Source organism: Pleuronectes platessa, chromosome 10, assembly GCF_947347685.1.
Source record: "Pleuronectes platessa chromosome 10, fPlePla1.1, whole genome shotgun sequence".
NCBI classification, from domain to species: domain Eukaryota; kingdom Metazoa; phylum Chordata; class Actinopteri; order Pleuronectiformes; family Pleuronectidae; genus Pleuronectes; species Pleuronectes platessa.
Genome location: NC_070635.1, coordinates 9,465,193 through 9,481,188, shown reverse-complemented (window position 1 = coordinate 9,481,188; position 15,996 = coordinate 9,465,193). Strand labels below are relative to the sequence as shown.

General features: G+C 41.5%; 1 protein-coding gene across 7 annotated transcripts; it reads right to left on the bottom strand.

Moving 5' to 3' along the window:
* Nucleotides 1–11: 11 nt before the first annotated feature.
* Nucleotides 12–15,303, bottom strand: ptpn6 (protein tyrosine phosphatase non-receptor type 6). 7 transcript variants are annotated; one of them, XM_053431935.1, is made up of 17 exons: nucleotides 14,955–15,284; nucleotides 13,116–13,334; nucleotides 12,722–12,796; nucleotides 11,566–11,688; nucleotides 10,208–10,402; nucleotides 7,665–7,848; nucleotides 6,646–6,762; nucleotides 6,046–6,177; nucleotides 5,293–5,389; nucleotides 5,120–5,199; nucleotides 4,821–4,967; nucleotides 3,917–4,048; nucleotides 3,684–3,838; nucleotides 2,083–2,150; nucleotides 1,818–1,969; nucleotides 1,446–1,510; nucleotides 12–293 (listed from the first exon to the last, which is right to left on the bottom strand). In XM_053431935.1, the coding sequence occupies exons 3-17, from the start codon at nucleotides 12,727–12,729 to the stop codon at nucleotides 197–199; spliced, it is 1,752 nt and encodes a 583-aa protein (XP_053287910.1). In that variant the 5' UTR covers nucleotides 12,730–12,796; nucleotides 13,116–13,334; nucleotides 14,955–15,284; the 3' UTR covers nucleotides 12–196. The 7 variants fall into 7 exon arrangements, with proteins under 7 accessions (XP_053287910.1, XP_053287908.1, XP_053287911.1 ...); XM_053431933.1 differs by lacking the exon at nucleotides 14,955–15,284 and adding an exon at nucleotides 13,456–13,614; XM_053431936.1 differs by lacking the exon at nucleotides 13,116–13,334 and having other exon boundaries at nucleotides 14,955–15,294.
* Between the last annotated feature and the right edge of the window lie 693 nt (nucleotides 15,304–15,996).

Here is a 15,996-nt window from a genome sequence, read left to right as displayed (position 1 = left end):
AATAAAGAGTGTTCACACATGCTCCGACTTTATTTGATAACAACCAAGCATCCATGTGCCTCGTGAGAAGTCAATGACCTATCTCTGCTTTTAAACCATAAACATTTATTTTTGTATAAGATCTTCACTGAAAAACTAATTCTTTAACATAAATATAATCACAGGACACATTTTGGCTAAAACCTCTCAGTCGCTCCTATTTCTTTCTCAACGAGCCACTTTTCTTGTCCGACTTCGGTTTCTTCACGTCCTTCTTTCCTTTTGACAGATTCTCGTAAACGTCTTCCGTTTTTCTGGAAATGAAAAACAAAGCCGGTGAGTGATTTCTTTTTCGGCGATTCAGCACCTTTATGCATAAACCAGCAAACACTGACGCTAACTGGAAGAGGTTGATGAACAAGGCTGCTGCTTGAGAACAATTTAAACAGAGAAAAGCCCGAGGTTCAATCACTCCAAGCTCATGGCGGAGCTCCAAGTGGGTCAAAGTTTACAGTGTGAGGATCTGAGTGATCCGGTGTGTGGGAGCCATTTCATTTCCTCTGATTGGATAATTAGAACATTGTCCAGTTAATACACGAGAGGCTCCAGAGCCCAGAGGTCACAGAAACATTATTCACACAATAAAACACACAGAGGAGGGGTGTGTTGAATTTGTGTGTACTCTGTAAAAAATTATTTTAGCCTTGTTTATCTATTAAAGCATCACTTCACTCAGTGACTCTCATCATGAAGAGTGAAAACGGTTCAGTTTGAAGTTCTCTGTGGCTCTGGAGGAGTTTTACACAGTTATTAAAAAGGTTCTGATGACCTTAAAGACTTCATACGTTTACAAACTGGTGGTGAGGGTTTTTAATATGTGCTCGTTTAGCAGGTGAGGATCTGCTCAAAGATGCAATTGAGTTTTAGATAATGTAGAATCCAGTCTTTTTGGATCGTGACCCACACTACGGACTAAAAGTCAGGAAGTCTCTTTGACATTAACACACACCCATATTTGAAGGTTTTCATTCTTAGACTTAGTTACAAAACTATTTCTGTTTTTTTTTAATAATACGAAAGATTCCGTGTGCACTTCTTTATTTTCATATTTAAACCGTGTCTTCCTCTTCTCTATGATAAAAGACACAAATATCTCTTAAAAAATTCCCCAAACAGCTGAGATATTTTAATCTGGACTAAAATGGCTGAAGACCTACTAATAAAACATAAATTAAATTATACTGAGGGGTTTATTTATAGTCCACAGAAATAAAAGCATGAAACTGAAGTGGACTTTCAGCTTTTATCTTCCCTCCAGCCACAGCTCCATCTCTCTACTGAATGAGACAGTGTGCAGCTCGACTCTTCCTCCACAAACTGCTGATGTAAGGCTGAAGTTTTTAAAAAAAAGTAGGACGGTGGTGTGAGGTTTAGAGGGAAAATGTGAATGTGCCACACACACTCACTTTGAGACCTTCCTGGTCACCGGCTGGTGTTTGAGCTGCAGATTTCCATATTCCGGCTCGGTCTCCTGGGGAGGAGAAGAGCAGACGGTTCAGATAGGACTGATGTATTCAAGCACAAAGAAAGGTCGTGTGGATGGTTTTGTCTTTGTGATTGAATGTTTTCTGTCTCAGGGTCAACGTTCGTCTTTCACAAGCTGCTCTGATAACGTATCACTCAGCCTGTCGTGTGCTAATCAGCAGTCAGAAGTACAAAGGCCCACTGTCACAAAGATGTATCTCTGATGTTTTCCCCCACAACAACCTATATTCAGCCACGAGAGAAGATTCAATCCCAGAGTGTGTTTGATAGTGAGTCCCGGCCCCGCTGCTCACCATAGAGGCGCTCTCCGAGGCCTTGGTGCTCTGTATGTACTCAGACACAGCCAGGTAGATGAACTTGTACTGCGTCTCTGTCTGCACCATCCCAGAGCGCTGCTCCCGAACCATCTGGATGTACTTTGGGATGTCGATGTCACAGTCCAGACCTGCAGGGAAGATGGAAAGGAGACAGAAAAGCATTGGATGGAGAATAAAGAATGACTGTTTCTCCTCAATACATGTCTCAATAACTAATTTCTTTAAAAAAAAAACGTGTTACCCAGAGTGTCAATGGTCTCGATGATCATGTCGATGACCAGAATCGTGCCCGTCCGCCCGATTCCAGCACTGAACAGAATCACAGGAGAAATTAAGTGAATATATCTTCTCATCAATCAAAACAATATGCATTTAAACTGGACATCATTAACCCACGCTGGCTGCTCTGTGTGGTGCAGGCCAGATCATTTTTTAAATTGTGAATTGTTTTATCTCTCCTAAAAAACCTGCCGTCTTACTTTACTCTCACCTCAGACAAACTGTATTTAACCTGAATAAAGGGTCAAGCTCTTAAGTCAACATTTCTTCATTTAAAGGGCCACATGTTAACTATGTTGGGAACCTCTGAGTGAAGGTAAAGTATCTGATTACTTCTGTGTGGCTGTGTTAACATGCGCACATACCAAAACACTAACACAAGGGTCAGATAAACATCAAGCAACAAGTTTTAAAAAAACACACAAACAGCTTCAGTTTCCCACAAATCACACGTGGAAAATTCCACAAGGATAAATTGTCAGTTGACTGAAAACCTTTTGTTCGACTACGACTAATCTTAAGCCTAATAATATGATCATTTTAATCTTTAACTTATAAGTATAAGAAACCAGAGCCTGGAAAACTTAGCACTGTGATATTTACATAACACAACGGAGTCAGGCATTTAAAACCTGAGGATTAATGATCTCTCTGACACGTGGGGTGAGCCATCATTTGGTTTAACGTCTACCTGTGAAACATATTGTCTTCTTCCCATCCCCCTAAATGCATTAACAGCTTCTTGGGATGTGAGAAATAACTGTTTCGATTAAAACCAAGATCAAGAAAATAAAGCATCGCTGATTGGTGGGTCCTGGTTGCATCGTGATAATACAACGTAATTATCAACCAATCAATGGAATCAAATTACAAAACGTTTCATAATCAGTTCATTGTTTGGATCATTTATCAAGCAAAGAAAATGTCACTATTTGCTGCTTCCAGCCGCCTCAAACGTGAGGATTTGCTCATTTCTGTTTTATTATAATGTTAAATTGAACAACAGTCCCCTTATGAAACCACATTTAAATAAATGCTCTAGATCCAGATTTTTACATTTGTATCTGCACCGAATTTCACACGAACATAAATATCCGTCCCCTAAAGAGTCTTCTGATAAATCAAGGAAAATCTAAAAAGCTCCCTATCTCAAATTGTTAAAGTGAAAGATAAAAGATTCTGGATCTACATCTATCTTTAACAAGTTGTTCCCTGACCAGCACCTAATTCATTAACTCAGATGTGTGGTAAACTGTCCAGGAGTTGTTGTGTAATCTTGCTCATAAACCAACAAACAGACAAACCAACGAACAGACAGGGGTGAAATCAGAACCTTACATGCGGAGGTAACTATAACGTGCAGCTACTGCAGTTTTTCAAGATTTTGTAGAATAAATGTTAAATTAATTATTTGAAAATGTAACGACAAATTAGTCTGTGAAAATAAGGATGAATTTTAAAGCCCAGATAATGCAGTGACGAATCGCTCAGCTTCACAGTTTGATTCCTCATCCTAATCATCCTGCAGGTTACACATTACGGCTCAGTTCCAGTCTCCAGTACCTGCAGTGGATGACTATGGGCCCAGCATTGGGATATTCAGCCTGTTTAGAGTTGACTTGAGTGACGAAGCTGAGGACGCCGCCCGGCTCGTCAGGAACCCCGTGGTCAGGCCAGCTGAGGTACTGGTAGTGCCACACCTGACGAGATTTTTTTGGCTGTGAGACAGAAAAACATGTTGAAGTCAAAGTCTGCGCACACAGTGAACAGTGACATGCAGGGAGGTCAGCAGCTACCTTGTCCACGAGAGCGATCTCCATAACTCGGACTTTGTAATCAGTAGCTTCTCTCTCCGACTCGAAGGTCACCAGGTAGCGCCCCATCTCCTTGGTGGTTTGAAGGTCCGGCCAGTACGGGACACATTTATTCTGCACCGAAATAAAAAAAATGACTGAAATGAATCCAAACTCCATTTGTTACTTCAGTTACAAAGAACCTCTGCAGGGCTTAGAAATTTGTTTCTATATTTAACTCATACCTCATTTCAGCTGTTTGACTTCTAGATGGTAACTTCTTGCATTTTTATGGTATTTTTTTTATTTATTTTAATAGTGATTATTGTATTGATTTTATTAATAGTACGTTGTAATGAATGTCATCTCTTCTGTCCTGTTTACTCAAATAAATATATATATATAGTGTTTTTAATTTCATTTTCAAGTCAGCTGTAATGTATTTATATGACTATTATTTACGTATCATTTGTTTTTGTTGTCAAATGAGACTAAACTTGGCGGCTGTGGCTGAGGGGTAGAGTGTTGGTCCTCCAACCTGAAGGTCGGCAGTTCAATCCCCAGTCTTATCCATCTGCATGCCGAAGTGTCCTTGGGCAATATGCTGAACCCTGAATGGCCCCCCCATAGAATAACAAAGTGCTGCCAGTAGATGCACTGTGTGAATGTGTGTGTGAATGGGTGAATGTAAAACTGTGGTGTAAAGCACTTTGAGTGGTCATCAAGTCTAGAAAAGCACTATATAAATACAAAACCATAAACTCCTCTCAGGGATCTGCCATTAGAGATTATTAATAATACTAAATAACAACAATTTTACTTTCCCTTCTTGGCATTTTGAGAGTTGATTCGATAAAGAAAGTTCGAATCCAAACCAACTTTTCGTGACTGTTGCTCGGATACTGACCCGTCCTTTCTCGACCTCTCTGGTTGTCATGACGATCACGCGGGTGTTCTCCTGCCACACCATCTGCCAGAAATCGTTGACGGTCGACGCTAAGCAACCCTGACAGGCGATGTAAACTTTCTGATCTCCCAACTCCCACAGGTTGTTCTGCAAACAACAAAACGTATCAATACACACAACAACCATAATGTCACGTGACTAATGTCGAGGAGATGAGTGTCTGTCAGTTTCCCGTTGTGTGTCTTTTTATGTTGTGGTCATTTTGTGTTGCTGAGAGCTCAGAGAGTTTGTTCACGAACCTTCACATAGTTGCCGTTGATGTAATCTGAACCCACGACGCTGGGATCTGCATCCTTCAGCACGACCCTGGTGTCATCGACTTGTGGGAGACGGAAAAGACGTTTGGTTGAAATGATCACGATCAGAACGGGGACGCTTTAATGTGATGACACAGAAAAAGATGAAAACTCACAGGGGAGAATGTTCTTGTATCTGTTTTTGCTTTTGTTCTCAGGTCTTTGTCCTTCCTCTCTGCTCTTCTTCACCTTTGCCTGCTGCTTCTGCAGAGCCTGGAGGCACAGAGACATGGAATACAAGAAATGAATCTATTTATAGTTTTATACCGACAAGAAATGATTGAATCAATCAATCAAACTCTTATTCTACTGGATCTTACTGGAGCTGTGTCTCCACCAGAGACAGGAAGTCATGTAGCAACGTTAGATAATCAATACTTTTTTTTTTTTTGGTGCAAGCAATTTGAAGAGGAAACATCAGATTTTGGAAAAATTGCTAAATATTTTTTCCCTCTTTCTTATGATATCCTGTGGACCAAAGAATGACTTCAATAGTTGAGACCAAATTATTACATAAATAATGAAATCATTTGTTATTTAGATTATTGTAACAGCACACGCAACTTGTTTCCTTCTCCTTTCACTTGATATTAATTCTTGTTAACACGCGTAGTGTTTTCAGTAAATATCACAACATAATAACAGCTGTTCTGATTTACTCTATGACTCTGCTTCAGGGTTAATATCTATCACCACCACAAGCTGGTGCTATAACACCTCTGCTGTCTTGACTGGACACAGTGAGGAAGTGACTCTCGAGATGTGAAAGGTTGATTTCAGTCAGTTGGTAAAAAAGTGGTGCGATGTCTAATTTGACTCTTCACCACTTCAGGACAGTGCAAGTGAGAACCACCGAGGTCAAGCCTTACGTCAAACTCCTCCCAGAATCCGGCTTTGCTCTGCTCGGCCTGGCCCTCCGGCTGCTGCTGCTGTGTGGTCTGATTCAGCTCCTTCACTCTGCTGTCGATATCTGCTGCGTTCACTCTGGTGGAGTAATACGGCTGAGAGGGGGGGGGGGGGGGGGAGATAAAAGGATTATTCCATTATATAACACTTTCTTTTCTTTATGTGCGTATTTTGAGTTTCTGTGTGTTTTATCTTCTTGTCTATGTTTGGTTTAGGCCATAAAGACAAATTCCAGTTGTTGATGTGGCAAGAAAGTGGTGGACCTTGAGAAATCTAATTATAGAAATGTTACGTGATGGAAAACCTTTGAGGTTGAGATCAACACAAAGCTGCATGAGTGACACATGTCTGTGCTTCTCAGCTCATGATTATTTTCTTATAACGGCCACAATCTTCACAAATGTTTGTCACGGGGGGGGGGGGGGGGGGTTTGTCAAACTGACCTGGAAGAGTGAAGGGAGGAAATATAAACAAGCAGAACCCAGTAGAAACAGAAATAAATAAATACACATCTGTACAAAAAACTATTATAGACATTACTATGCCTCGAAAAGTCAGTTTACCTGTTTGAGATGCACCCAGTTCCCGGACAGCTCCTCGATGCCCTTCCGTTTGTAGAAGTCCACCAGGTCTGTGAGCGTGTCGAACATCTCCGAGCCCCCCACCGTGTACCTGTCGTTCTGTGAGGGGGATTGGCCGATTGCAACGTCACACATAGAACGAATCGCGTGCAAAATGGAAATATGAGATATTTTTTGATAAAATATGTTTTTGCAGAAGCGCAATACAACCTCCTATCATTTAAATTATAATAGAAGTTAATGTGATATGTTGTTTTGAGAATAAAAAATTATAGAATATTCTCTGTGGCAAATAAATGCATGTAGGTTTTATGTAGGCCTACAAAAGTTATTTTTGGGATTGTTTTAATTAAATAAATGACACAATTTACTGGTAATGAACATGATTTCCTCTGAGTGTGTTCTGATGTGGTCCCACCTCTGTATTGGAAACTGCAGTAACAGACTCTGAAGATTAGAGTCGACAATCTCCCCTGATCTTTGCCACTTGCTCATAAAAGGCCCTTGTTGCCCTTCCAGGAATCTCTCATTAATCTTCTGCACCCCACCGATGCACTTATTCTTTCTATGACGTCAACTACAGCTACAGATAAAATGCACGGCCCAGACAGCGAGTAAACTACACTATCTATGAAAATGAGTTTGAGAGACGGATGTGTGCGTTGAGCTGTGAACATCGTTCGACAGTGTGTGGACGGATATACTTTAAAGCAGCTTTTTGTTTGACCTACTGGTGGTCGAACATCTGTGGTAAAACTATTCTCGACATTTTAACACCAATGACGTGCTGAAACAGGAGCGACAGACTTTTATTGCGCAAGATGGGAAATGAGACTGCACAACTTTGGGAATACCCCTCAGATGTTTTTTTGTGTGACGTGAAGCTGTTTCTGGGAATAATTCGGTGTAATACTGATACAAATAAGTCAGAGCTTCATGCATTCATTACATGTTGTGCCAGACACACTCATGGTCACACACAGACAAGGACAAGCACCCACCTGGCACATTATCTTAATGTGGGAGACCCGTTTCCCTCCCGTTTTGCTCTTCTCGTCCGTCTGAACGGACAGGACGAAGTCTCCAGGTTTGGACAGCGACTCTCTGACCAGGAAGGTCCCCGGCTCCTCTCGGGCACTAAGAAGCTTCTCTGCATTTGGGCCAGACAGGTGACCGTGGTACCACCTGCGTCAGAGAAAACACTGAGGGTCCGTGATGCACGACATGCCTTCAAAAGGTTTTCATGAGGTTAATTGTGTCTGTGGCTGTGACCTGTAAAAAGAGGCACGACCCAATAACGTGTGCAATGCAGAATATGGACATTTTGCACGCGACTGAAAAACATGCAAACGGAACGTCTGCTCTTTTAAACGTCCTGTACGTGAGCTCAAGAGGGCTGCGACTGCACTTTGAACCATGTGCATGAGTCCATTCAAGGGTCGGATAAACACGGATGTTGAACATTGAGCTGTTCTCACCAGAATCATAAATGCAGCGAATTCAAAACAGCAAATTAAAATGACACAGATTATATATATGTTCACCACTGCACTGTATGTGTGTGTGTGTGAGCGCTCTGTTCAGTTCGGCAGTGACTTAATTTTAGGCACAGTTTTCGATTCTTCTTCTGAACTTCCTGCTCTGTGGTCGGAAAATTTCTGATGGTGGCTGAAGAGGACAGAGTATTTATAGCCTGCCCCCCCCTAATCCCCCACCGCACACACACACACACACACACACACACACACAAACACACACACACACAAACACACACACACACCACCACCCCACCCCCATCTACAGAAAAACCACCGCAATACACAACACACTGTCCCTCTCTGTTTTCTCTGCAGGTTACTTAGGAGGGGATTATCTGATTTGCTCAAATCACAGTTTATTATTTACAGAAGAAAGTTGTGAAACAGCAAAAGGTTGTGTTCATGCTCTTTTGCAGAAGGTAAAGAACAACGTGGGCAGAAGGACGAACTGACGGGTGACACCAGCCATGCACATGCAGTTAACTGTCTGTGTCAGTCAGGGTTACAGTTGGAACTAGACAGACTGCAGGTGTATCTGCAGCTCTGATCAATCACATGCACAAGGCCGGACGAACAGAACACGGCATGGTGACCTGTGGTGTGTGTGTGTGTGTGTACGAACGTGCATTTCTCAGATGAGCGATAGAGAGAATGAGATGAGGAAGACGCAGAGTGAGAAAGAACACAGTGGTGGTATGTGTGCAATAGAGGAAGACAAGGCAGGTCTGGCCATTGCTTTCAAAAGTGTCAAAACTTAAAGTTTCCAACCGCAGCGACAAAAGGGAAGTTAGACAACTGACAGAGAGAGAAGGACGGGGGGGTGCAGACACACACACACACACACACACACACATATAGATTACAATGTGTCCTCCTAAACTGATAGAATGGTAGAACTGTTGAATCCAGCTCCAGCAGCGAGGACATGGAATTCAAATGTTCAATTTGGGCAGATCTGAATAAAAACTAGCTCTCAGTGGAGCACACACAACAAATAACAATTTAATTCACTACATCCAGATTCATATTTGAATCTGCACCAAATTTCACACATTCGTAAATATCAGTTCCCTAAAAATGCCTGATTTTGGGGGAGAAGCATCCATTTGCATAATGTTAAAGTAAAGTTAAATAATTCCTGGATCTGCTCCTGATCTCGATCCACATCGAAATGAAATCCTTCCACCAACTTTAATAATCAAACCAACAAACAAACACAGACGAAAAAAGAACCTCCTTGGTGGCAGTAACAATATTAAAGTGTATTTTCGAACCTACATTTGCCAAAAGTAAATCTGAGTTCAAGACGTGTGTGTCTGTGTGTCTATATGTGTGTGTGTGTGTGTGTGTGTGGGTGTGCACTTATCAGCCGGATTTTGTAACATATTTGCGTTAATATAGTAAAAGACAGGTGAAATTAAATAAAACGTGTTTTAATGAGAAAATATAACTGTTGACAACTACTGTCCTTTACTTTCCCCCCTGAGGAGGTTGTGTTTTCATCTGTGTTCGTCTGTAACTTGGTGGACGGATGTGAGACGGGTCAGAAAAGAACCCATTTGACTTTGGGGCAAGTCCGGTTGCAGCAATTTAGTCTTTCTCCATTGTGGGATCGAGCATTTTGGAAAAAAAATTATACATTTTAAAAGAAATAATACAGAGATCTTGCTGAAGAAAATCCGATAAACTTAGGAGACTGATATCGGTGAGTGTGTGTTACTTAGTGCAGCTCGATTGGAGCAGGCAACTCTTAAATAAAAGGTATAAACGCTCTATTTAACACTTTTAAATGTCTTTACAGCTGCATTTAAGCCTCATGAAGCCTCGACGGCTGTGGGTGGTGCCCCGTGGGTGGCTATTATATTTATTTAAAAAAATATATATATTTAAAAAGTGGCCACAGATGAAAAGTCTCTGCTCTGGAGGGAAAGATTTAAACAGCAAAATGACACTTAATATCCATCCTCTTTAACAGTGAGGTGAGTTGCAGTGAAGCGTGCACACACCTCTCTGTGGTGGGGTCGGAGCAGTTGAGGGGGTACTTGAGATCGATGGTGGTGCCGTCCTTGTCCTGCAGGATGCCGCTCTCCGCCGTGTAGTACTCCACCAGCTCCGACAGGGTGGCGAACTTCTCTCCGCCATACAGGTCGTAGAAGTCGCCCGTGTTTTGGATCCGGATGTGCGTCACTATATCGTCCACCCTGAGACAAAAGAACCGTTAGGACCGCACCAACTCACCGTCAGCAAGCTTTCCCTTAACCCCAAACAACTGAACTTCCTGTGGAAAGTAAAGAGAATGTGCTTCAACAGAAAAATACGATATGAAATGTTTTAGTGTTCGATTCCGCAGCCGGACCCAATACTGTGCATGTTCTGTATACTGTGAGCTTTCAGTATCTGTAGTCTGTGTTCTCTCATGCTAAGGCTAAAGTCAATTCTGTCTGTCAATCACTAGAGGACAGGGTTTATCTCATCATTACCGTTATTTTCGAACCAGGAGCTGCTGTAATGTGATCATTAATAATCTCTAATAATGTTCAGAGTTGTCAGATTGACTCTCACAGCTGCTGATGAGAGGAAACACGGCCAAGAGAACTGACTTTCCCACAGAACACTGTACGTCTCCATAAATATAACACAAATGTCTCTGTCAGTTGAACAGACGCCTCTTTGAACCACAGACTGCCCGACTGTGATTAATGCTTCACTTCATCTTAAAGGCTGAGGCGCTGAATCAGAAGATGTGTGTCACACAAACATCAGTAAATTTCATGTGTCAGGGGTTTCAGGATGGGTCACTTAATTAACCCTGACATTTCATCTGTCGGCCGAGCGTCATTTACTCTATTTGTTCATTTATTCCCTTTGAAGTCAGGATATAAAATTGAATTCTTAAACATGTCAAAGCATCAGTCTTCGGTCTTCTGTGTTGTGCAGATCAACGAAGGCGGAGAAGCATCAACGTTCTTGTCTACGGTTGCAAAACACATGGTGTGCAAATGCAAGGTGTGATTTTAAAATGCCCAGAGAGCGCAGTGGAAAATTGGATTTCCGTCTTTACAGAGTATTTGTACATTTGTCTCTTTTCCTCAAAGTTTTACAATCATGTTGCAATAAACAGTGAGATTCAAATACAGCTCATTCCTTTAGATATTTAATTGTAAAGCATTAAAGATACGATTTGTGTGTTTTCGTGCGGAGCTGGACCGAACTACTGTGAAGGTCTATTTCTTTGTCACTAATGTTCTGCTTCAAGGTTTTGTAAGTGAAATAGCAACATGGGGCAGTTTTCAATCAGCCGTTGAAAGAGGAGATCGTAAGATTTCCGCTCGGCTCTGTAATCTGTGGTGTTTTGCACCGTTACCTGACGGAGAGGGAGAAATCTCCCACGTTCTTCTTGCTGGGTCGAGCCAGAAAGCTGCCGTGAATGCCCCGGGTCTTCAGCACTTCTTCAGCCTGCAGGCCTGTGATGTCTCTGTGGAACCACCTGCATGCATACAGACACACACACACACACACACACACACACACACACATTTATATGACATTTCCCCCCCATTTTAATTTGGAAACCATTAAAAAGTTTTAAGGCAAAACCCCGACATCTAGTAACTTGTGATGAGTGTTCGGTTTTATTGGTTTTAGATTGCACAAATAATTGATTAATTAATAGGTAAATTAATTGATACTGAAACAAAATGTTATTCTCATTCCTCGTCCAGCACATTATTCTAAAACGTTATTCTGCTCATTCCGTCTACAGACCTGTTGAGGCATTATGTTTCTATGTGCAATCAAATTCTATTAAAAAAGCTAAATGTCGCAATACTTAACTGTCACTCATCACAATTACAGTTTAACCTAAAAAATAAATAGAATAAACTCAATTTAACATAAATGCACCAGTACAGACAAATTATTTGATGTCTGAGAACCACCGATATAAAAAAACTAAGTTGGAAATTCTATTTCTCATCGCAATAGTTTTCCTGCAAATGTACAGCTTTCAGAATAAGAAGTTAAATGACTTTATTCAATACGTTATCATTGTTGTAGCATAGTTACAATTTTACAATGTTCAATATAAAGCTTAGAATATGACTGAATATAAATATAAGCAAGGTGTTAAACTAGTTTTGACCCTTAGATCGAGTTTGCACATGAATACGTTCGTTCCCTTTATCTCTGTGCAGCCACACAAGGGTTTTTATACAGAACGAGACAATTTGAAAGAGAGAGTCACAGAAATAAAGAAGTGTCGACTCAAGGCAAAGGGAAGCTTGAATTTTGAGGAGAGGAGCAGGTTCGTTGCACAACTTCTGAGAATAAAGGGTCGATTATGACCCAATTTCTTATTACACACACATCCCATCACATGATACAAGACGACGGCATGATGGGTCGACAGCTGGGGGGAAGAAAGAGAAGGAGGAATGGAAAAAGAGAAGTTGTCATCGCGTCTTTGCACGAGGACGCAAACAGAGCCAGAGCTGGAAGGAGCATTTCGGAGCCGGACTCACCGAACCATGTTGTCTGTGCACTTGTCCCGGGGGCAGAGAGACGGAGAATGATCGGTGGGGAAGCGTCACCTGAACCTGAACCATGAGTGGAGTATTACAATTTTTTTTAAATTTTTTTTTTTATCTCTAATGTTATAAACACACAGTCTGCTCCTCTCTACTTCCTCAGTTTACAGGAGAACACTCGCTCGCTTCATTCCACTTGTGACACCATCGTCCATCTGTCTCGTTTGAAAACTCCAACTTTATCAAATCACATTCACTAAACAACGCTCAACTACACACACTCTCTTCCTCCTCCTCCTCCTCCTCCTGTCTCCCTCCACCCGGTCCTCTCCCTGTCTCAACCCCCCCCCCTCCCCCCCATAAAAAGGGAAAGCAGGTGAACACTTACTCTTCTCAGCCGCCTCTGTCAACAAGTGACACGTCTCTGAGACGCTCGGACTGTCAACGTCTCTATCACCTCCCCTCTGTCGTTTTCTCCCTCGCTCTCCCCCCTTCCTTCCTTTTTTACGTCTCCTTTCACAAAACAGTGAAAACAAGAAGAAACCAGAATAGCTGACCGGCCAGAATTTCTCTCCGCCTACAGCACATGCAAGGCTTTTTCCTTTTTCTAAAGACGGATGAGAGAAATGTAGAAAAAGAAAGACCATCAGACCGACTGTCCAGTTATTCCTCTTTGTCCTTAGGAAATAAAAAATAAATAAATAAAATACAGTTTGAGCTTCTCGTACCTAAACAAATCCACGCTCTGTCTCTTGGTCTGTTTGGAAGGCTTTCCCTCTCACCTGCCCACCTGCCATTGTCTGTTTGTTCTTTACTTCCAGGTGTGTGTGTGTGTTTGTGTGTGGTTGTGTTTGTTAGTGTCAGTGTGTGTGGTTGTGTTTGTTAGTGCGTGTGTGTGTGTGTGTGCAACACAAACGTCAGAGTCGCAGAGCACTTCCTTATTTGCAAACCAGCCCTCCCCTCTCTATATATGTGTGTGAGCTGCTCTCAGTGGGTTTGACTATTTGTAACCGTGAACCGTCACTGTACAGACCACTGAAACAATAACCCCGACATTGCGAGATCCAGCAGGAGACACACATGCGCCAAATCCTCACAGGAAAAACAACTCTCATAAACAAATAACGATTTTTATGAGCTGGCGATCCACATTTGTCATGCAAATCATGTTCAGGGGATATTTCTGTCTCATGGTTAAACTTCAGGGAGTTTGACTTCTAAATGTCAATTTATATAGAAGTCCAGAACATGTTCCTCATAAAACTGTGAACTATAAACTGTGGGAAAGGTCGCACAAAGCTGTGTGAAGCTGCAACTGTGTTTGAACTTCGGGCAAAAAGATAAGAAAAAGTAGTAAAAACGTAATTTACAGTAGTGCCACTATTCTATGCACGCACACGCACACACACACACACACACACACACACACACACACACACACACACACACACACACAACTGCAGATCTAGTTCACTGTGGTAACGACATATATCGCAGCTTGAATTCCTCTCCTCATTGGCTGGTCTAGAGTCTCTTCCCCTCTGACACAACAGAGCTTCACTTTTCAGGCTGGCACACAAACACACACACTACACAACTTATTTGTTTGGGTTCAGGCGGTTTACTGCACATGCTCACTCTGGAATTGCACTCTTGTCTAAACCTGTAAAACTTTACGATAATAGGTTTAGTGTTGAAACAAATGTATGTGTATTATCCTTTCTGGCTTTATCAGCATTTTGAAGGTATCATTGGTTCTCTGGGAAATTGTACATGTATTAGAGATTTCTAAAAAATGTCTGACATTTGGACTTTGTTGATTGGTTTCATTAGAGAAGAGAGTGAAATATTGACATTTATTTAAATAAATGCACTTTACACCACAATGTTAATAAAGTAAATAAAGATCTTTGGATCCACATCTGGATCGGTATCGCTACTACTTCTTATGTCCTGTCCAATCTTTCGAGCTAATTTGAATTAAGTCCAACATGGTTCTTCAGGATAACCCACGTAGCAAAGAGAAGAAATGAAAAACAGAAAGAAGGAACACGGAAGAAATTTTTTAAAGTAAAGTAACTGAGAGAGAGAGAGAAAGAAGCAGCAGTAACGTCAGTGCGCACATCAAACAAGGACAAACATATCTAGAAAGGGTAAAGATAAGTGTAAAATGTAGGTCAGAGGATGTTGTTTTACTTTATCTTTTAAAAATATATAAGACACTCACCTGTCGGACATGGTTTACACTCGTCTTCTCTGCCGGATCAGCGGAATGTGCTCGTCTGCACCGTGACGAGTTGAATCCAGTTTCCTCCTCTGCAGCGTTTGTGTCTATGATGATGTTCAGTGTCTCTCCACCTCCGAGCAAACCGAAACCCACAGAAAAAGTCAGGTTAAATATACAGCACCTCACGTACTTCTGACTTGTATTCGCTCACAGTCCAGCAGTGGCTCGCGTTGAGCCTCCGACTCTCTCCCTCACGATAAGACATCAGGCTCCATTACCAGCCCGGCCGACCCTCCGGCCCTGTAATTGACTTTAATTTTCTAAATTACTCAACTATCTAAGGGATCAAATCTTCTTGTTCCTGTCCCCTTCTTCCCTGTGTCCTCCCTTCATGACCTTTTCCACACACAAAAGGCTCCTTCTGCATTTCCCATGTTCTGCTGAATATCAGCATTTGCCTTAATGTAAATTTCACATTTTCGTGGTTTGCATGCAAAGTGAATCAAACGTCACAAAACTGTAACATCTTTTCCTGAACTGGTATCAGCACGTACTGAATAGTTTTTCTCGGAGCAAAAGGAAAAATTTGGATGCAACAAGAATGGGACTATGTGGAAAATGTGGATATCTGCACCAAAGCAAGCTCACAGTGACAATACTATGAAGTGTAAAGTGTGTTCAACAGCTTAACTTAGCCTATTAGCATGCTAGCATTTGATAAAAAGACCTACACACAAAGTGCAGCTGAGATTGTCATTGGCTTGACAGTAGTTTGGACATTAACCAAAGAATTTGACAAATTCAAACGTTTGACCTGAAGATCGCATAAGATGAAAAGTAAAAATAGACATTTTACACCAAGAAAGGTCAGTGGATCACTAAGGTCAGAAGTTATCACAGTGAAAATGAATGTCAAAAAGACACAATCTCACTGCAATTCAACTCCTGGTTATTGTGGTTGTTGTCGTCCAACTGATCATACAATCATACGTTGCTAAAATAAATAAATACTTACAAACTGTTACTTTCAAATAAAACGGAC